The 22,911-nt window shown below is 46.1% G+C and overlaps 1 protein-coding gene across 1 annotated transcript in view; it reads right to left on the bottom strand.

The window, feature by feature from the left end:
• The window catches only part of LOC121550867 (neurogenic locus notch homolog protein 2-like), a 41,875-nt gene extending 23,649 nt beyond the window's left edge, over positions 1–18,226 (bottom strand). Inside the window, 2 exon segments of the mRNA XM_041863262.2 lie at positions 15,875–15,947; positions 17,954–18,226. Of these exon segments, the coding sequence (XP_041719196.2) occupies positions 15,875–15,947; positions 17,954–18,017 (137 nt within the window). The 5' untranslated portion in view covers positions 18,018–18,226.
• Between the last annotated feature and the right edge of the window lie 4,685 nt (positions 18,227–22,911).

Below are 22,911 nucleotides of genomic sequence, written 5' to 3'. Positions count from 1 at the left end.
GCAGGCAGGCAGGCAGGCAGGCAGGCAGGCAGGCAGGCAGGCAGGCAGGCAGGCAGGCAGGCAGGCAGGCAGGACAGGCAGGCAGGCAGGCAGGCAGGCAGGCAGGCAGGCAGAGCAGGCAGGCAGGCAGACAGGCAGGCAGGCAGGCAGGCAGGCAGGCAGGCAGGCAGGCAGGCAGGCAGACAGCAGGCAGGCAGGCAGGCAGGCAGGCAGGCAGGCAGGCAGGCAGGCAGGCAGGCAGGCAGGCAGGCAGGCAGGCAGGCAGGCAGGCAGGCAGGCAGGCAGGCAGGCAGCCAGGCAGGCAGGCAGGCAGGCAGGCAGGCAGGCAGGCAGGCAGGCAGGCAGGCAGGCAGGCAGGCAGGCAGGCAGGCAGGCAGGCAGGCAGGCAGGCAGGCAGGCAGGCAGGCAGGCAGGCAGGCAGGCAGGCAGGCAGGCAGGCAGGCAGGCAGGCAGGCAGGCAGGCAGGCAGGCAGGCAGGCAGGCAGGCAGGCAGGCAGGCAGGCAGGCAGGCAGGCAGGCAGGCAGGCAGGCATGCAGGCAGGCAGGCAGGCAGGCAGGCAGGCAGGCAGGCAGGCAGGCAGGCAGGCAGGCAGGCAGGCAGGCAGGCAGGCAGGCAGGCAGGGTCAGGCAGGCAGGGCAGGCAGGCAGGCAGGCAGGCGCAGGCAGGCAGGCAGGCAGGCAGGCAGGCAGGCAGGCAGGCAGGCAGGCGGCAGGCAGGCAGGCAGGCAGGCAGGCAGGCAGGCAGGCAGGCAGGCAGGCAGGCAGGCAGGCAGGCAGGCAGGCAGGCAGGCAGGCAGGCAGGCAGGCAGGCAGGCAGGCAGGCGGGCAGGCAGGCAGGCAGGCAGGCAGGCAGGCAGGCAGGCAGGCAGGCAGGTGGCAGGCAGGCAGGCAGGCAGGCGCAGGCAGGCAGGCAGGCAGGCAGGCAGGCAGGCAGGCAGGTGGCAGGCAGGCAGGCAGGCAGGCAGGCAGGCAGGCAGGCGGCGGCAGGCAGGCAGGCAGGCAGGCAGGCAGGCAGGCAGGCAGGCAGGCAGGCAGGTGCAGGCAGGCAGGCAGGCAGGCAGGCAGGCAGGCAGGAGTGGCGGGCAGGCAGGCAGGCAGGCAGGCAGGCAGGTGCAGGCAGGCAGGCAGGCAGGCAGGCAGGCAGGCAGGCAGGCAGGCAGGCAGGGCAGGCAGGCAGGCAGGCAGGCAGGCAGGCAGTGCAGGAGGCAGGTGGGCAGGCAGGTAGGTAGGTAGGTAGGTAGGTAGGTAGATAGATAGATAGATAGATAGATAGATAGATAGATAGATAGATAGATAGATAGATAGATAGATAGATAGATAGATAGATAGATAGATAGATAGATAGATAGATAGATAGATAGATAGATAGATAGATAGATAGATAGATAGATAGATAGATAGATAGATAGATAGATAGATAGATAGATAGATAGGTAGGTAGGTAGGTAGGTAGGTAGGTAGGTAGGTAGGTAGGTAGGTAGGTAGGTAGGTAGGTAGGTAGATATTTAGGTAGGTAGGTAGGTAACCCTACATCCACCCAGGGACAGGGAGCCCAGAGCCGGGATAGGGATGGGGATTGGCTCCCACTTCAAACAGGTCGTTTGAAGCTGATGACAGGGCAGTGATGGCTGGGCGCTGGCCCTCCCTCGGGGCCCGCTCTCATCTTTCCCTGTAAAATAACCCCCGGGCAGAAAACAACAATGGCTTTTCCTCTTCTCGTCTTGTTTGCAGGAGGGCCGCCATTACATCGACCGAGGTAGATCCTCTCTGTTACTTTTTGTGCTTCTTTTGTGGCCTACTCTCTCTCTCTCTCTCTCTCTCTCTCTCTCTCTCTCTCTCTCTCTCTCTCTCTCTCTCTCTCTCTCTCTCTCTCTCCTCCCTCAATCTGGTTTTATGACTATGCTCTCTGACTGGGGGGCCTGAGGCTAGTGCAGGGAGAGGAGCTGTACTGAACCATAGGGGGCACTCTTCTTGTGGGTTACCAGGCTCTGTGTGCTGAATACTGAGCCGGACTGCTCTCTGTCTCTGTGTCTATTACACTGTATTCCACTGGCTGCTCTGCTCTGCTTCCTAAAAACAAGACTGCTCAGTGTTCTGAGTTTTTTTTTTATACCTGCCATGACAATGGCGAGACCGAGAAGCCACAGGGCTCAGCACGGAGAGGCCGGCATACCCACATCAATATGCAGCCGAGAGAGAGAGGGAGCGAGAGAGAGAGGGAGCGAGAGAGAGAGAGAGAGATAGAGAGAGGGAGAGAGAGAGAGAGAGAGAGAGAGAGAGAGAGAGGGAGAGAGGGAGAGAGAGGGAGAGAGAGAGAGAGAGAGAGAGAGAGAGAGAGAGAGGGGGAAAGGTCTCGCTGGCTCGCTTAGTTTCCACGGCTACTCGTCCGTGTCCCAAAGCTCCTGCAACATAGGCCTGGCTTTCCCTATGAACCCACTCACACGCTGGTAGGTCAGATGTCAAAGGTCACCAGTCTGATTGTGATGATAATGTCAGTCAGGCTGTGGAAAGGAGGGGGCGGAGCTGGCCGGGGGATGTGGATGGTTGTGGGAAGGGAAGGCGGGGGTTGGGGGGATTCTGTTGGAGAGAGAATGTCTTTTGGAGGGTATGGGTGGGGTGTAGAGGGGGATCTGGTCCAGAGAGAATGTCATGTCATATTTCCTGTAATCCCTCGTCTCCTGCTCTGAAAACACTCTCTCTGAATCCCATATCCCTGTTGCCCTGGAAACCTCACAGACGAACGAGCAAGCCCTGACACCCCACCAATCACGCGCCTCACACCACCCCCCCTCCCTCCCAAGCCTTCGTCCCCTTAGCTATTTGTCATGGCTTGGCTGGGTTTATTTAGAGGCAAATTAACTATGTCTGGAATCTAGGGTGTCACCCAGGAAGAAAATGAAACGCGGACAGCGCTGCGTCGGCACAAAGAGAGGTCTGGACGGACTGAGGAGGGGAAGGGGAACAGCTTGGAGGTTTTAAAACTAACAACACAGACTGACACTCAAACTCTTCTGAGGCCATTCTGTGCTGTGGCCATTTAAAACGCTGAAGAAAGAACGGCAGAACAGCCATCTTTACAGCCTGTTATTCTGTTCTAAAGGCCTTCACAACTCTTCTGGACAGACAGACAGACACGGAATAACTTACAGCTACTTCTAGAAACTAGCAGATGTGAGACTGTATGTGTGTGTGTTTGTCTGGGGCACAGTGAATGAGACCAGGGCAGTCACACTCAAATCTTTTTGACTTCTATTCTGTTAAAACGGCAGTTAAAAGTTTAAGGGAGAGAGGAGAATTTCAACCGACGACTGGAGAGAGTTGCATAATGTGTGGATAATACTGACTGAGAGATGTTAGAATTCAGGAAATAAGGGTAAAAGAGTATGACTGGATTGTGAGAATGTATTAGGTGTGTGTGTGTGTGTGTGTGTGTGTGTGTGTGTGTGTGTGTGTGTGTGTGTGTGTGTGTCTGTGGTTGAGCAGCAGCAGCGTTAGCAGCAGGAGGGAATGCAGTGGAGAGATTGTTTGCCTTCCTTTAAAAACACACAGAGTCCAGCAGCCAAAACACACATTATTTTGTCTAGGGCCTTGGCCATTGTCAACATGCTACTCTCATAACACATAACTAAACCAGGGTTCTATCAGTCTCGTGGCTGTGGAGGACGCTATTTTGTCCTGCACCTGTGGTTCAGTCAGGCAGCCTTATCAGAATCTGGGAGTTTAGTTCAGACTTTTACAGCCATCTGGATTCCACCACTGTAGTGAAAGTCCTTGTCTGCTGAGACTGCTGTAGTGTTGGACCTTCGACCGGAGCCAGGGAGTGTTAAGTGTTTAGTGGTAGGATGTGGAGACAGCAGGTGTGTAGGGGGGAGGTGTTGCGCAACGGCCCAGGCAACCTCTGTCAAGATTTACTGAGGGCTGACTCTTGACCTTTGAGGAAGAGAGTGCGCCAGAGCCAGACGAGGGGGAGGTCTGTGGGGTGCTGCACGGCCGGGGCCAGGGGATGGCCAGAGAAGCCAGGGTAATCTCCTCTGCAGCCCCACTCAGCCCCAGCCAGCGCCATGCATCTGTCCACATCTGTCAGAGGGACTCAGGCTGTCTGGTGTTGGTCCGCTCTGCCAGGGCTTTAATTTACTCTAGCTAGAACAATGGTGCTATTCTGCCTGGCTGGGAGACGAGGCACGAACACCAACAAAACGCATGCACACGCCACTCAGAGATATGGACATTCCTTCACAAACACTCACATGCAATGGATCTGTTAAACCTACCCTTTGGAATGACTTCGATTAGCAACAGTGAATTTATTTAGTTACATTTTACACCTTCAAACAAAAAGGGCACCAATGACAACAAAAACAATGCAAATACTCACGTGGTAAAATGTGCTCACACATGCAAAGAAACACCACAGTACACACCCAAACACAGGCAGGAACTTACAACCAATCTTAGTTGCCGGAAGAGGAGGGAGGCAGTATGGTGAGCCCATCACAGGGCTGGGGATCCACTGAGAAATTACAAAACAGTTGACAATGAGATTGAGCTACTCCAACATTATGCACTTTATGGAGGAAATTTCTGAATAACATCAAGGCACCCAGACAGACCTGCCGCAAAGACCCTATGTTTTACATGTTGAAAAGCAGTGACAGACGTTTGACAACAACCTCTCCCTCAACGTGCTCAAGACAAAGGAGATGATTGTGGACTACAGGAAAAAAAAGAGGACTGAGCACGCCCCCATTCTCATCGACTGGGCTGTAGTGGAGCAGGTTGAGAGCTTCAAGTTCCTTGGTGTCCACATCACCAACAAACTATCATGGTCCAAACACACCAAGACAGTCATGAAGAGGGCACGACAAAGCCTATTCAGGAGACTGAAAAGATTTGGCATGGGTCCTCAGATCCTCAAAAAGTTCTACAGCTGCACCATCGAGAGCATCCTGACTGGTTGCATCACCACCTGGTATGGCAACTCCTCGGCCTCCGACCGCAAGGCACTACAGAGAGTAGTGCGTACGGCCCAGTACATCACTGGGGCCAAGCTTCCTGCCATCCAGGACCTCTATACCAGGTGGTGTCAGAGGAAGGCCCTAAAAATTATCAAAGACTCCAGCCACCCTAGTCATAGACTGTTCTCTCTGCTATGGCATGGCAAGCGGTACAGGAGCGCCAAGTCTAGGTACAAAATACTTCTTAACAGCTTCTACCCCCAAGCCATAAGACTCCTGAACAGCTAATCATGGCTACCCGGACTATTTGCATTGCCCCCCCACCCCACCCCACCCCAACCCCCTCTTTTACGCTGCTGCTACTCTGTTTATTATTTATGCATAGTCACTTTAACTCTACCCACATGTACATATTACCTCAACTACATCGACTAACCGGTGCCCCCGCACATTGACTCTGTATCAGTACCCCCTGTATATAACCTCCTTACTGTTATTTTATTTTACTGCTGCTCTTTAATTATTTGCTATTTTAATTTTTTTCTTAAACTGCATTGTTGGTTATGGGCTTTTAAGTAACCATTTCACTGTAATGTCTACACCTGTTGTATTCAGCGCATGTGGCAAATACAATTTGATTTGATTTGACGTTTGGTGATTTCCTCTGTGTTCAGGCTGAGAGTGTGTTCCTCTCCAGATAAAGGAGACGTGATTTATGTGTGTGAATCCTGACACCTCCGTTCAGCCAGTGTGTGTGACTGTAGCCCAAAGACACTTTTTCTGCTCTGTGGGTCATTGTGACAGGTAACACAATACATCACCCAGCCTGGGGTCGTAGGCCAGCTCACCTGTGGACGTCACGCAGTAATCTGTGACACGGTTCGATACACCAAAGGTCACGGCCCACAGAGCAACAAGTATGGATGAATGGCCTGATCCCCACTCAGAGGGTGCCCTATTCCACAGGTATTGTGAACCAACCAAAGCCCATACAAGACAAATGGACAATAACAATAACAGGATAGACAGCACAGCAGGGCCACCATCTTGTCATCCCCTTCAGCAGGAAGGAAGGAATCTCCAACCTCTACACTTCTGAGAACTTTCATGGAAGTTTTTTCCTTCCCTTGTTTGCGAACTTGCTTCGGGAGGAATTTATGAAGGTATGGGAATTTTGTAACCTCCAACAAAAGTCCCTCTGAGGCAGTGTCCTGCCCACAGCAAAGCACCCGTCAGCCAAACCCCAACCACCACCACCACCACCAGGAACCAGCAGCTCCATTTCTTTGTGAGAGTCCATACTGACACCACACTGCCAACAAGAACAGATCCTCCTCCCCCCAACACCCCCTCTCCTCTCTCTCTCCCTGCTCTCCTCTTTCTCAGAGAGGAGCCAACAGATTGGGGGTAGGGGAGCGTTTTGTGGGCCAAATAAAAGAGCTAAAGTAGTCAGAACTCCATTGTGTGAGGGGGGGTTGGAGCGGAGTGGAGGGAGGAGGGACAGTGACCCAAACAGCCAGTCTTTCAGGCCTGAGCTTATACGGACCAACAGATCTCAGCTGTAGCCTGGCAACAGTAACCCATGGTTGGGGAGAGGGTGAGAGGTGAGGGGGGCGGTTGGGAGTGACACAGGGTTCCGTGAGGACAGTTTGTAAAGTTCTGGAGAGCATACAGTATGTACAGGTAACTTAGAGTTCAGTTAGTGACAAGATCAAACAAAATGACCATGATCAACTATAATGTATGAGAGTTTCCCAGTTTAAAGTCAAAAGTTTTATTGAACAATGGTGCTTGGCGACAGACAATGGAGGTATTGAAATAAGCAGAGGGAGGTTTGTGGAGTGCCTCCATGGCATGAATATTAACCATGTGAACATTAAGACAATTAACCTTCTCTTAGAGAAAAGCAAATATGAATCTGACCAGAAAAAAGCTGTCACTAAACCCTCTTAACCCCCGAGAGGACAAGAACACATGGGCCTATCAGTGTACTTCAAACTACCGTGGCTTCTCAATGCTCTTTGTAACTCCTGGTTTTCTCTGGTCAGAAGACTGCATGGACATGGTGCATTTTTGTACCTTGGTGTGACAGATGTCTGCAATTGTGTAAATAAGGGCTCAGTAATGCAGTAAACACACACATTTACCTCACATTAAACTGGAATAAAGACACTGATTCTTTAGAAGTCACCGTTTATCAATGCAACACTCTAAAGTTGACATCTGAAGAAATACCTCAAATGTCAACATCTTTTCTTCGGCATTAAAATCCCTGAAATAGTTTGAATAGCAAAGCAGACGTCCATAACCACATCACATGCATCCCAGGGTTGAGGTCTTCCAAAGCATTCTTCAATGTGCTCCACCACAGAACCCCACCCCACCACCTAAACTGAACCAGACTGCTGCAGAGCCTGAGACAATAAAAGGGAATGACATTTTTACAGTATAAAAGACAACTTCCAAAATCAACTTCCTCACAGAGTTTCTCAAGAAATGATTCCCCATTATGAAATGATAGAACTTCCCTTTCAATATATTGACTTTTTCTCACTGTGATGGTTCCAAGTTCATTCAGGAATAACGTATAGCCAGGCCTAAATGTGACTAATGATGATGAGACAGCATGTGTTCCAAATCAAAGACCAAGTTCATTTATCATAGTTAGCTATCCTACTCCTCAGTGAACATTCATTTCACAATGACTTTGGGAGAGAGCAATGAATGGATTTCAATATATTCAAACAAAAGCTTTTATGAAGACAGGTTGATGGATTAGAATCTGGAATCTAAACCAAATAGACCAGCACAGAGCAGACCTTTTTACAGGAGGACTATTTTCCACAGTGAAACCTGTGGGAGAATGCTAGGAAAAGGGCCAAAGAATGTCCATTATCTCAAGCACTCTCACCAATAAACCGCTGGAGAACTTTAAGATGAAGGGTGAGGTCCTCACTCCTATCTCCTCTAACATCTTATAAACAAAGACTCGACAACACGGGATTTGACTTGTATCTCTCTGTAACCAAACCTGGTTTCTATTTACTTTAAAGACGCACTAAGCAGAAACAGCTCCACCATTTCCTGGTTTCTAAAATTCTAATAGTTTGCCTAATTTTAGTGTATGTGACAAAACAAGCACGTATAGTGTAGAGAATAATTGTACCATCTAAACCGCTGTGAAATATATTTTCCATAACCAATAATATTGTATTTTCAGCTGTTTGAAGCTGGTGCTCAAAACCGAAAATACAACTAAACTTAAGAGCGGGAAGCATAGAAATAGCGCACATAGAACAGATCTATTGCTTCTCCGACTTGCTTTCAATGAGAACGACAGATCTATAACTCAGATTTCTATATGAATTTGGTTGGGTCGCCCAAAAAGTTACATATTGCAGCTTTAATGCACCCTGTTGCTTGACGGCTACATTAACACATTTCTGTGTTGTGTGCTTGTCTTTCCTCTGGTCGTCTGAGGGAAGGACCCATTCCTTCCTCTCCTCAGCTAGTCTGGGTCTGAGAGGAGAGGGAGGGAAACATGGGGAGGAATCTCAATTTATTTTTATTTTTTTTCAATTTAGTCATTTAGCAGACGCTCTTATCCAGAGCGACTTACAGTTAGTGAGTGCATACATTTTTTTTTTTCAATCTTTTGGGCTGTAGGACTGAAGGCTCAACCTCAGTTATTCCAATTACATGTCTCTTTAGAAGCCTCCCAGCAGAAAGATAAACAAGCAGGGGATGAGACATCAGAGGAAGGCCTATCCCTATCTAAGCATGAGATTTAGACATATAGGGACTGAAGCATAATATAGTAATAATATAGGACTTCATTGCATATTTTCTTCCTCTTTGGGCAACACAATAATGGACAGTCTGACAATTATTATCTAGCTCAGTTGAGTGTATGTGTCTCTGTGTCTGTGTCTGTGTGCATGTGAGTCATGGTTTGTTCTTAGTAGAGATTCCAAATACAAAACATGAAGGGTTCACATGAGAAAAACTATCAGGCAAGTTGTACCATAATGCCTGATGATGAGTGGTGGCAGTAACATGATTGCATAGGGGAAGCTGTTGGTGGTATTGTGGTCAGTGTGGATGGAGGGATCAAGGAGGAGGAGGGCAGAGAGCAGTGAGGAGTGAGTAAGCTGCTTTAAGCTGCACAGATAGACAGGATGTGTGTATGACAGCGGGTCAGAAGGCACCACTTCCTCTGATAGGGCCTGGGAACCACAGCCCCCAGTCCTCCTCCAGCCCCCATGACCCAGGAGCAGTGGGGACAAACCCCCTTCTACCCCCTACCTCCTCTCTCTGTTCAGACCCAACCACCACTGTCTCAGATAAATACAGCTCAACTTCCCTTAGATATACAACCACCTCAAATCTTATCTACAGGTCCAACAAGCTGAATCCACAGGTTCCTTCAAGTCGGGAAGAGACCACTGACTCCTTGGGAGTGAATCTCAATTGTGTTTACTTGATTCCATGAATCCTCTCTCTTAGATGCATTTTGAGGAGGTGAGGGAAGAGGATGCAAGGAATCAAGAAAACACAATTGATATTCACCCATGGAGTCAGTGGTCTCTTCCTGACATGACGGATTGGGGATGGCTCAATCTGCCTGTCAAACAGACATGAGTGATCTGTGGTATCCTCCCGCTGCATGTTGGCCAGAGAGAACCTAAATGTCTATCCCACCAGTCATTCCAAACATCCCGTTTTAATTGAGAGCCTGTGGTCATGGTGTTTGAAGCATTCCTGAGATGACTGCAGTGGTGAATGGGCTGGAGGTGAGCAGGACAATGCACTGAGAGGAGAGCAGCAGAGGGGAAAGGAAAGGAGGAATCTTACTAAGCATTCCTCTCTAATCCAGTGTGAAAACACCAGAGAAAACACTACTATCCCCAAGGTGCTCCGGGCAACAGTACTAACTAACTAACTAACTGTGTGTCTGCCTGCTTCGCTCTGTCTGTCACTGCGTGACTGCCCACTGGGAAAAAACTGGTTGAATCAACATTGTTTCCACGTAATTGCAACAAAACAAAATCAATGTGATGATGTTTAATCAACGTGGAAAACTGATTGGATTCGCCAAAAGTCATCAACATAAGGGATTATTTTATTTTTTTACCTAAATCCAATGACATGGTGACATTTTTTGTTGATTTCATGTTAGCTGACAACTCAACCAACTGTACATCAAAACTAGTTATTGAAATTACATCTGTGCCCAGTGGGTGGGGAATGTGAGTACATCTCTCTTTCAAGGTGAATTGGTACTGTACTGGATTACATCATACAGTATTTCAAAGTGAATTGGCGCTGTTCATTTGTGCTGTACTGGCCATAAAAAGCTGAACTCATCATTGGGGGCCGCAGTGGCTCGCGGGTCTGCATACCCCCATCCATCCCCACACATGCAACCTTTTGGGGGCCGTAAGCGAAATTTGAAGTTTTAGAGTTAATTTCCTGCAATTCTTCTCATTTTGCCAATATCTGAGATTGACTAACAAAATCAATGGGGGCCACCCGGTCGGTAATTTGACCGTGATTACTACAAGTTCAGATAACTTGCCGCAAGGCTAATTTACAATCTAAAAAATGTTTGCTGACCAGGGCTAATTGAGTGACCACCAGTTACCCATCCCTGGTCTATCTGGTTTGCATCCAAATGACACTAATCACATTCAACAGAACCTGATGCATTTTTCATGAGGAAACTCCGAATTTTGCTCAGGTCTTTCTTTCCTCATGGCAACTGAAAATAATGCAGACATGAACACATAAAACCCTACTACTCAGCGCTCCTACTACACAGAGCTCCTACTACACAGAGCTCCTACTACACAGAGCTCCTATTACACAGAACTCCTACTAGAGAGACCCTACTACATAGAGACCCTACTACACGGAGCTCCTACTAAACAGAGCTCCTACTACACAGAGACCATACTACACAGAGCTCCTACTACATAGAGACCATACTACACAGAGCTCCTACTACACAGAGCTCCTACTACACAGAGACCCTACTAGACAGAGCTCCTACTACACAGAGACCATACTACACAGAGCTCCTACTACACAGAGCTCCTACTACACAGAGACCATACTACACAGAGACCATACTACACAGAGCTCCTACTACACAGAGCTCCTACTACACAGAGACCATACTACACAGAGCTCCTACTACACAGAGCTCCTACTACACAGAGACCCTACTACACAGAGCTCCTATTACACAAAGACCATACTACACAGAGCTCCTACTACACAGAGCTCCTACTACACAGAGACCCTACTACACAGAGACCCTACACACACACACACACACACGCACAAAAACACACACACAGGCTGAAGTGGCTGTTCCCTATCAAACTGAAAAACTGTCCCTCGTTCATCATGTCCTAAGAGGCCAGGAGCTTCCATGGAGGTCATTAAAACACAACACGTACAATTTATAGACATCACTCTGCTACACTCTGCTACTGAGGTCACATCACAGCTACTAATAACATACAGAGAGCCACTGTTTCCATCCCTCCATCCTCCTGGACTCACAGACAGACAGACAGACAGACAGACAGACAGACAGACAGACAGACAGACAGAGAGAGAGAGAGAGAGAGAGAGAGAGAGAGAGAGAGAGAGAGAGAGAGAGAGAGAAGAACATATTGTTCAGATCCATCCATCCCCCCCAGAGGATCTGAAGCCATTGTGCAATCTTCAGTGGGGTCCACCACTGTGGGCTTTGAGAGACACAACACACAGGGTATAGATAAACCGTTGGAGAAGCTGGGGAAAAACACACAGAGACAAAGAGCATTCATCCCCAATAGTTGCTGCCTTCGCAGTGAGAGAGAGAAGGAGCATGTTCAGGGAAGAGGAGGCCCGTGGGCTGGTCCGCCGGCCGGCTCCACTCCTCCACGCACGAGCCCGTCTCTCCCAGCATGCGGCCAGCAGGCCGCTCAATGGCAGCACCTGGCCCTACGCTTGCTCACCCTTTGTCAAAGATCTGACTTCACTGGATTACCATCACAACATCCACCAGCTGTCCCCAACACACACACCCCGTCCCCCACCCCCTGCCCAATTCTTCCAGCTGGATCCGCTCTGAATGACACCCTCTCAATCTGCCTAATTATCTCCCCCTTCAGCCCCTCCAGGGCCTGTGGCTCTGCCGGCACTCCAGCGGCCCCTCCGTTGCATATTCCATCTACACACAGACATACAGGGGCAATGCGGAGGGGACCCGTGGCCCTTCAACTGACTGCTCACCTAGAGGGCCACTCTCTCTGTGATACTCAACCTCTTCACCATCAAGTGCACCACACATCTGTCTGTCTGTCTCTGGGCTTTGTTCTCCCTTGGCCTTGTGTTCAATTATGGGATTTAGAGAGACAGAATGAGGGACAGAGAGAACAACAACATTCTGTCCAATGATTTTTGTATGTTTTGTACTTTCCCCAACCATCCAGGATGTTGATGTAAGCAGGTGCATCAAGAGTAGAGAAATATGACGCAACAGGGAGTATCATGCCCTTAAGCCAATGTACTAGATCCAATATACTGTATCATGATTCACAGAGAAGAATAAAAAATCACTTGGATTGTTGTAGTGTGTGTTACAGGTGCATCAGCCTAGTAGTCCCTCCCAGGCCAAGCCAGACCAGCCACCCCTACACCTATCAGAAGTAACCCATGTCATGCTGGCTCAGTGAGACGGTGGAACAGGTTCCTGAAGGATTACTCCTGTAATCTGCTATCAACTACACATGCCTGAGACCCTGCTCATTCACCTTAGACAGGGCCACAGCAGTGAACCATGAGAGGGCCAGACAGACAGGGCTAACAGGGAGCGAGCAAAGCTTTATGGTTCTGGTATGCTTAGAGCAGAGTAGTAGTATCATGTCTTTATGTTTGCCAACCAGACATACGATACATTTTAATCTGGGACAGTAACAATGACAATACAAAAATATATAATATTACTGTCACCTGAGAACAGAGGAAAATAATACCCATGTACCTACACCCAAATGAGGGCACTACATTCATCCACCTCTGGCCTGCTAGCCCCCCTACCTCTACGGAAGCACAGTTCCCGCTCAGCCCAGTCAAAACTGTTCGCTGCTCTGGCACCCCAATGGTGGAACAAGCTCCCCCACAACGCCAGGACAGCGGAGTCACTGACCACCTTCCGGAGACACTTGAAACCCCACCTCTTTAAGGAATATCTGGGATAGGATAACAGCTCAGCTGGTAGAGCACGGCGCTTGTAACGCCAGGGTAGTGGGTTCGATCCCCGGGACCACCCATACACAAAAATTTATGCAAGCATGACTGTAAGTCGCTTTGGATAAAAGCGTCTGCTAAATGGCATATTATTATTATTATTATTATTATTATTATTATTATTATAGTAATTCTTCTACCCCCCCCCCCCCCCACCCCCCCATTTAAAAAAAATAGAGGGGAAAAAGGGTGGTTGTCCCACTGGCTATCCTAAGTTGAATGCACCAATTTGTAAGTCGCTCTGGATAAGAGCGTCTGCTAAATGACTTAAATGTAAATGTAAATGTTGCACAACTTCAGAGAAGGATCAACAGCTTCTGCGCTGAAACGTCAGGTAAGAAATCAACAGGTTGAGCTAATGGCTAGTTTGCCCTCAGTGATTTTCAGGTAAAAGCTCACGTGTCTCAACAGCTCTCTACAATTTCATCCTAAAGCTACCACTTTTATCTCTATCTGCTATTTCTCTCTCTCTCTCTCCATTTCTCCCTCACTCTGTGCCCTTTCTTTTCTCACCCTCTCCCCAGCCCTAGCTCTCCTGATGGTGCCAGGTTACAGTCAGGTATCTGTGGGAAGAAAGGATATTTTCTGCTGTTGTGGATCTCCAGTTACGCTGGGATCCCAGGGGATGGGGCTGGGGTAAGGTGGGTCCTCCAGTAGCCTCTGTCTAGGACTGGTTTGACCACTCCGCTCCGCTCTCCTGTTGGCCGGGCTGAGGCTATGCTGCCTGTCCCGGTCATGGCCTTGCTGTGGACGTGTTACCATTTTGTGTGGTATGGCATTTAGATTTCCTATTGGAAATCTCTTCCCTTCCCTCAATCAGTCGCATGTAAAAGAAAAATGCTTATGTCTTGCTGTTGACACTGACCCAGAGGGGTGATTACGCATGAATGGATAGCCCTCCACGCCCCATACATATAGACACACAGCGCCAAAAAGCTGAGTAACACAAAGCATGAACACACTACACACTCTCTGAAAAGCAAACACTAACCTAGTGAAGAGACACCATTAAAGTTGGGAGATGAATGAATACGCTAGGTCCAAGTTCAAGGGTTTAACTATGTATAATACAATTATAACCAGTAGAAGGTTGAAGCATAGGCTAGTTGGTAGCAGAGTTATGTGAAGACACTGAGAAGTATTTTGCTCCATAGTCTAACCAGGTTGAAAACAGAAGAGAGCTCATCTCACAAAGAACAGTTTGAGGCGCTATTAACACAATTATACATTTACCCACCACTTTCCCTGCCTTAGGTAATGATTTGTCATCGGTGGTTACTGGCTGCACATGACGTTTACACAGACGCTGCCTGCCACTTTTATACCTTTATGCAGTGAGTCTGTGACTGATCTTTTACAATGGCCATGTTTTCAGACAGATCTGAACTGGGATGTAAGTAATGAAATGAGATAGCAGTGTGGAATGTTCCAAGCAAGCAGCAACTATAGTATAGACTACTCTAGTCAAATCAGTGGTCAATCCCTAGCCTACATACGGAGCTACTATTCAGCCTGGTTGAGAAACTCTACTGAACATTGGAATGATGCTTTGTGATGTCAAATAGCCTTTAGCCCAACCGTATCATGAAGGTGAGGGTCTTGTCACCAACCAAGTCATAAAAACTACTGTAGTGGAGGGAAGCTGCCTGTCAGCCAATCTCATCAGACAAATGTAAAACCAAAGGAATCAAGCATTATTGTTCCATCCAATTCTCAGTTCTTGTCCAACTTTAAACACTAATTTATTATAGGCTTTAGTTTGCCCAATGGTAAAAAGCCTAATGGCCCCCTCGCTTCATCACACTGTATTTAGCCTAACTACTGAGATTGTTTCCCACGTACCCCATCGCCTATTGGAAAAACAAAGACCCCTTATCACTGTGAATGACGGTGAGAGCTAACACAGAAAATGTCAAAATCAGGCGGGAAAGTAAAAACAGCAGCCCGGGCTCGCTCTGGAGGACTGGAACCGCACGACTTCACGGATATTAAAACCATGGGAAACTCGCGAAATTAATTCAGCTGGTCACGAAACAATCCATCGAATTGCGTATAAGGAACACCTTAGTCATGCTATGACCAGTTTAATACTGTAATTTCTTCAACAGGTGCAACTCCAAATGAACAGTGTGTCACAAGCCAAACAAGTCCAGGCTGGAACACTCCATTCAACCTGTCTCGTATGTATCCATGTATTGTTCATAACACACACTACACCCTAAGTAGTGGTTCGATTGCAGATTGAAACATTTAATAAAACGTGTAAAATGTTCACCGTAAACACGTGCCATTGTCCATAATGTAGCGATAACCACCCAGCACTTGGCTGAGTTCCAGCACATTGTGAGCACGGTGCAGCTCTAGTAATTTGCAATGCAATGATTTACTAACCATGGCTAAATAACACAAGTTCTGCATACTGATACAAATTACTAAACTATGCCTACTTGAACCGTTTCTACACCATAACTCCTCAAATAATCCTGATAGCCTACTCATAGGCCTGGGCCTATACTGTTTTCAGAGTTCCTCCTCATCATGTCACCATTTGGAACAATGTAGGCCTGCAGTGAATTCGTACATGTGTGATCCATAAAACATGATGTTGCACTTACATGCATCGCGAGGGTGAGTCTATGCACGTTCCTCCATTGTCACAAGGTCTGTATTTATCCATGCAGCGGAGTCCTGTGGAGAGGAAGGAGAGATGAAGGGAGACCGACCCATGGTGATCAGGCCCTTTTCTCAGGGTAGGTTTGAAATATTAATTCATTACAGACATTTGATAGAGCAGCCTATATCATTTGTTGAAGGAGAAGCAGGCATGTAGGAACATTGTGTGTGTTTCTTATATATATATATATATATATATATATTTTTTAGATATAATCAAAGTACACTTCTCCGCCGTTCAGAATCAATCATTCCAACATACCGGTAAGCCATGTGCTGGGTTTCAAACAGGTTGCTCTTGGCTAGAGAGTTCCATTTCGCACTCGTTAAAATGGCACTTTATGGACACACCGCTTACATGGGTACGCTTATGTTTACTTTCTTGGGAAGAGCTGATAACGTTATCTGCGACTGAACGTAGATGTATGCTGAGATGGGTGTAGACAGGGAACCGAGATAGGATTCAAATTCTTTCACATAGACCCAAAATTGCTTTATTAATAATAGGTTTGATATTTTAATTATTGCCTATATGGGATAACTATAAGAATATCTGCCAACCCGTTTCGTTGAGGGTAGGCATAGCCTACAAGCCAATGAATAGTTTCCATTATTTGCTTAATTACAGTGTAATGTAGCCGACTCAAGTTGATTAATGTGCAAGATAATTAATTAATTCAGAGTTCAACGATGAGCCTCCCTGTATACAACCAATCAACTTTTGCTAAGATAACATTTAATTTTACTGGATGTCAACAAAATAGGCCTGTAGGTTACTTTCTCAACAGTAGGCCTAGTTCAAAGGATTTTCGCGCACAAACAGATCTGGAACTCACAACCCTATCAAACATCCATCCAAAAGGTTTGTGAGCCATATGCGGGAGCTTATTACACAGCATAGACAGATACATTACCTTTTTTAAATTATGTTAAATGATATTCTAGCACTCATCCCATCCCTCACAACAACAAAGTTAAATTGTTAAAAGCTCTTTGTTCAGATAAGGAGGGGGTAAAGTTGGCTCATCACCCCCCTTCACTAACAAAAAAATCTCACCCTATACCCCCACGAACGAGGATAGTAGACTTGAATGAAATAGGGAAAATACTTATCTCCTACAAGACATACATACGGAATTCCGTTTTTATGTAAGTAACCCGTGCTTCTAGCCTACAACTTGTGGAAGAATGCCCGAAGTAACTTGCTTTCAATTGTTACATTCCACGTTCCTTCTAGCGGGCTTGCATGCACAGCGCTGCCAGCGGCACTCCATACTATCGCTTGTAATTATTTTCTCACAGTGGCGATCTGCCTCGCAAAGTTACCCACAAAGACGCATACCAATCCCGCAGAGACAAGCTGATTCTTTGCTGTTATCGGGTGCAATCTGTAAACAAAATCTCACCCATACAATAGAAGATGTAACATTGTAACAATAACCTCCACAAAACACCCCCTAACGTCCTTCCATTGAATCTATTGGGCTTTGTCACTCAAACACTGCTAGAAGTTAGAACAACTTCAGGGGGCAAATATTCCAGGATAGAATCCTCCTTGTTAACCACCAGTCTACAAAGAACATTATGCAAATACATGGTATGTAGCCTATTACTGTAGGCTATACAAAAACGAATGCTTGTTATCTAGTTATTAACCCGTTATGATAGCCTGTTATATTAACCTGTTAGAAATCGAACTTTGAACGCCACTAACAACCTACCATGCTTTTATAAATAAAATACTTTTTAAAAATCAAGGTGAACGGCTTCTTTGTAGCCTAGACTAGAGAGAAGCTAGCAAATTGTCTGGCATGTGCTTCAATCAATGATTCTATAATCTGATGCCATTTAAATTGCGCAGCGCACAGGTGACAAAATGTAACGTGAACAATTTTTGAAGGGGAAAAACCCAGAAAAAGCTAGAATGTGTCCAGACTTGTCTGCTAGACAAATTTAGAATAATGCTCACATACACATTAATTGTAATTTATGTGACTGTCAAATAAATGCATTGTCCTTACCTTCGCAATTATGGACAAAGAATAAAATTGGTAAAAATATCCAAACGTTATAATTTCCCCCCATCTCGGTGGAAATTTGTCCCAACTCTTCTCTTTGAAGTGTTAACTTAGCAGTAATACATCCTTTGAGTTCACCGAGAGATAAAAGTTCCAAGAGGCAGTGTCTGGGATCTTCAAAAAGTTCATTAATCAACTAAAAGTAAAAACGGCGTATAAATCGTATAGGTCCTATCCCGTATTAGCATTCGCAGCTCGGACACCGCTGCTGTGCGTCTCCTCCTGGAACTTTTTGAAAAACTTTTTTTTCTTCTCAGCTTCACGTCTGCGCTGGGAAACAACTTGGTATTACTCCGCCCTCCTTTCCTCCCCTTTCCTCTTGCAGTAACGGCTTACACTCTGCTCAAGACAAATAGTCCGCAAGCCACCCCTCAATGGACTTGGTAAAGTAAAAAAAAAAAAAATGTCATTAGCAACATATAGGGAGAGACCAGTCTTGTTGTCTTTCAAGAGTATGACAGATAAAGGTACCATTGAGGCATCTTATCTCTCACTTGAAAATTATATCAAAGAAACTGAAATTCTCTAATTAATATGACAGCACATCAAGACATGAATGTAGCCAGTCACTTTATACTGGCACTTTATATTGAGTTTTATCAGCATTGTAATCGATATATAATAGCCAATCTAGAGTAGACTTACATTAAAAAGTTGTAATTGTCTCAATGCAACAAATCCATGAATTAATGTTGACCCCCTGTTAGATATCTAATTTCTGAATTATGTTATTTTTTAAGTAGCCTACATTTTCCATAGGTCATGTTGAGTGTCAATCAAGTCAATTTTGAAATATTAAAGCCATATATAGAAATGTCAACTTCTACCATAAAAAAAAACTTTGCCACTACTACTTGATATGATCTGCTATTATCAACTTGATAATAACAGATAACAATCTTTGTAGAATAACAAAATGTTTACAGTAGAGTGTGGACTACAGTTTTCCTGACAATGAGCCCCTTGTTATCCTGACAGGAGTGTGTCTGGGTGCTTCTTGTTAGTTTTTTGTTTGTTTGTTTGTGTGTTTACACTTGATGCTTCGCAGATAAGACTGTGAATCATGTTTACATGATGGAAATCAGAGCAGACATCCCTGTTACCACCCTTTATACTGCTACTGTCAGGGCTACAGGCCTCTCTTTCTCTCAGCCTGTCTCTCCAGTGTCCACAGCCCTATGTCGGTGGACTCATTTTATACAGCCGCTGTATAGTGCCTCGGTTGTTCTGTGTGCTCAGAGCGGAGCCGGTCGTTTACAGAGACAATAAGTGTGATTTGAATGAGAAAAGCAGTCCGGCATTATGACACAGTTTCTCTCCGCGGGGGACTGAGGTGGAGGGGGGCAGTAGCACACTGACATTCTGCTCCTGGCCTTGAATAAATTAACAAGCGCTAGATAGGGTGTGTGAATGTAGCAGAGCTCATTTGGAGTGGAGTTCGTTACAGCCAGTGACGTCACTCTATGGGGTAATTGAAAAGAGCTCGTTAGGGCCCACCAGACACCTGCCTCTTTTGGCACCATTCTTCTAAAACTTGTGTTCTGCTGTAACCATCCCAGTCAAAAGCCGGATTCAGCAGCGTGTACAATGGTTGATGATGTACACATGGTGGATGGATGTGTTAATTTCCTCACCAGCACCACCAAATAATTTTGATGTTCTCACACTGATATAGCCACTGGATGCAAACCCTCTCTCAACCAAGCCTCTCTGACGATGTGTGAGTGTATCTCCATATGTGTGCGAAAGACAGATGTAGAGAAGAAGAGACGTTGCAAGTATGTGTGATCGGGTGAGTTTGTGTATCTCACCTGGCTGGCTACAGTTTTGTCTTGCAGCCACAGGGCTTGTGGTATAACTTCTCCATACGGATCATTGCAGGCTCCCATCTGTGTTGAGAGTCCTTTCCAGCTGGAGGACTTCCCAGAGAGGGTTTTCTCTCTGTGGGCTGTAAGACAGAGAGTCTGTTAGGGGAGTCTATAATCACCCAGGAACTCCATGTCTGACTGTGACCGCCTCATCATCCCTCATCCTTCCCTGATGAGTTTCACAGTAGAGGTCAAAATGGGCAGTTGACCAATCCCAGCTGCAGCCTTGTCATACGCTCATATACAGTGGTTTGCGAAAGTATTCACCCCCCTTGGCATTTTCCTTATTTTGTTGCCTTACAACCTGGAATTAAAATTGATTTTGTTTGTTTCATTTGATTTACACAACATGCCTACCACTTTGAAGATGCAAAATATTTTTTTATTGTGAAACAAACAAGAAATAAGACAAAAAAACAGAAAACTTGAACGTGCATAACTATTCACCCCCCCAAAGTCAATACTTTGTAGAGCCACCTTTTGCAGCAATTACAGCTGCAAGTCTCTTGGGGTATGTCTCTATAAGCTTGGCACATCTAGCCACTGGGATTTCTGCCCATTCTTCAAGGCAAAACTGCTCCAGCTCCTTCAAGTTGGATGGGTTCCGCTGGTGTACAGCAATCTTCATGTCATACCACAGATTCTCAATTGGATTGAGGTCTGGGCTTTGACTAGGCCATTCCAAGACATTTAAATGTTTCCCCTTAAACCACTCAAGTGTTGCTTTAGCAGTATGCTTAGGGTCATTGTCCTGCTGGAAGTTGAATCTCAAATCTCAAATCTTTGGAAGACTGAAACAGGTTTCCCCCAAGAATTTCCCTGTATTTAGCGCCATCCATCATTCCTTCAATTCTGACCAGTTTCCCAGTCCCTGCCGATGAATAACATCCCCACAGCATGATGCCGCCACCACCATGCTTCACTGTGGGGATAATAATAATAATATGCCATTTAGCAGACGCTTTTATCCAAAGCGACTTACAGTCATGCGTGCATACATTTTTGTGTATGGGTGGTCCCGGGGACCGAACCCACTACCTTGGCGTTACAAGCGCCGTGCTCTACCAGCTGAGCTACAGAGGATGGTGTTCTCAGGGTGATGAGAGGTGTTGGGTTTGCGCCAGACATAGTGTTTTCCTTGATGGCCAAAAAGCTCAATTTTAGTCTAATCTGACCAGAGTACCTTCTTCCATATGTTTGGGGAGTCTCCCACGTGCCTTTTGACGAACACCAAACGTGTTTGCTTATTTTTTTATGCAATGGCTTTTTTTCTGGCCACTCTTCCGTAAATCCCAGCTCTGTGGAGTGTATGGCTTAAAGTGGTCCTGTGGAGCTTTGCAGCTCCTTCAGGGTTATCTTTGGTCTCTTTGTTGCCTCTCTGATTAATGCCCTCCTTGCCCGGTCCGTGAGTTTTGGTGGGCGGCCCTCTCTTGGCAGGTTTGTTGTGGTGCCATATTCTTTCAATTTTTTAATAATGGATTTAATGGTGCTCCGTGGGATATTCAAAGTTTCTCCACAACTTTGTCCTTGACCTGTTTGGAGAGCTCCTTGGTCTTCATGGTGCCGCTTGCTTGGTGGTGCCCCTTGCTTAGTGGTGTTGCAGACTCTGGGGCCTTTCAGAACAGGTGTATATATACTGAGATCATGTGACATTTGATTGCACACAGGTGGACTTTATTTAACTAATTATGTGACTTCTGAAGGTAATTGGTTGCACCAGATCTTATTTAGGGGCTTCATAGCAAAGGGGGTGAATACATATGCACGCACCACTTTTTAGTTATTTATTTTTTATAATTTTTTTAAACAAGTTATTTTTATAATTTCACTCCACCAATCTGGACTATTTTGTGCATGAAATCCAAATAAAAATCCATTTAAATTACAGGTTGTAGTGCAACAAAATAGGAAAAACTCCAAGGGGGATGAATACTTTTGCAAGGCACTGTTCCTTGGCCGCCATTCCTTTCAGTTCTCTGCTGCCAATGACTGGAACGAATTGCAAAAATCTCTGAAGCTGGAGACTCTTATCTCCCTCAATAACTTTAAGCATCAGTTGTCAGAGCACCTTACCGATCACTGCACCTGTACACAGCCCATCTGAAATTAGCCCACCCAACTACCTCATCCCTATATTGTTATTTATTTTGCTCTTTTGCACCCCAGTATCTCTATTTGCACATAATCTCTTGCACATCTAGCATTCCAGTGTTAATACTATTGTAATTATTCTGCACTATAGCCTATTTATTGCCTTACCTCCATAACTTGCTACATTTGCACACACTGTATATATATTTTCTGTTGTATTTTTGACTTTATGTTTTTACCCCATATGTAACTCTGTGTTGTTTTTATTGCACTGCTTTGCTTTATCTTGGCCAGGTCGCAGTTGTAAATGAGAACCTGTTCTCAACTGGTTTACCTGGTTAAATAAAGGTGGAAAAAAAAAAAAAAAAAAATCTCAGTAGATATTGCTGTTGGAGATTATATATTTGGGGGCAATGGTGGCAAGGAACCACTGAGAGGGGCATTCCCCAGCACCACAAAGTAGTTTGGGGACACTTTTGTTTGTGTGTGTGTTCTGGTATTTCCGATTTATGCACGGCACGGGTCCGGCACGCCCTGAACCTATATCTCTGTCAAATCGCTGAGTGAAAAAGGGTGTGAGTGTGTGTGTGTTTCCCTGTGCTTACAGCTAGCAGGCTGTTTGGCTCTGTTCCATAGAGGTTGTTCTACTCTGAAAGTGCTTTGACAACAGAGGTGTTACCGATCAGTCACATCACTAATTGTGATAGAGTAATGGTGGCACAGGATTGGAAACCTGTAAACTCTCAATATAACATTTTTTACTGCTGTAAATACAGTGTAGCAATGCGTATTTACAATAATCTTGTAACACTGAACATACTGTAAAACAAGAATTACACTGTTATAAAAACACTGTAGTTAAGTGTTACGGTGTGTAAGTGTGTAAGATAATACAATAAGATATAAGCATCACAGACGTAGGCTAGCCAGTGAGGAGCCTTG

Source organism: Coregonus clupeaformis, chromosome 35 (assembly GCF_020615455.1).
Source record: "Coregonus clupeaformis isolate EN_2021a chromosome 35, ASM2061545v1, whole genome shotgun sequence".
NCBI lineage: Eukaryota > Metazoa > Chordata > Actinopteri > Salmoniformes > Salmonidae > Coregonus > Coregonus clupeaformis.
Note: the sequence above shows the minus strand (reverse complement) of the source record. Positions and strands in the feature narration are given on the sequence as shown.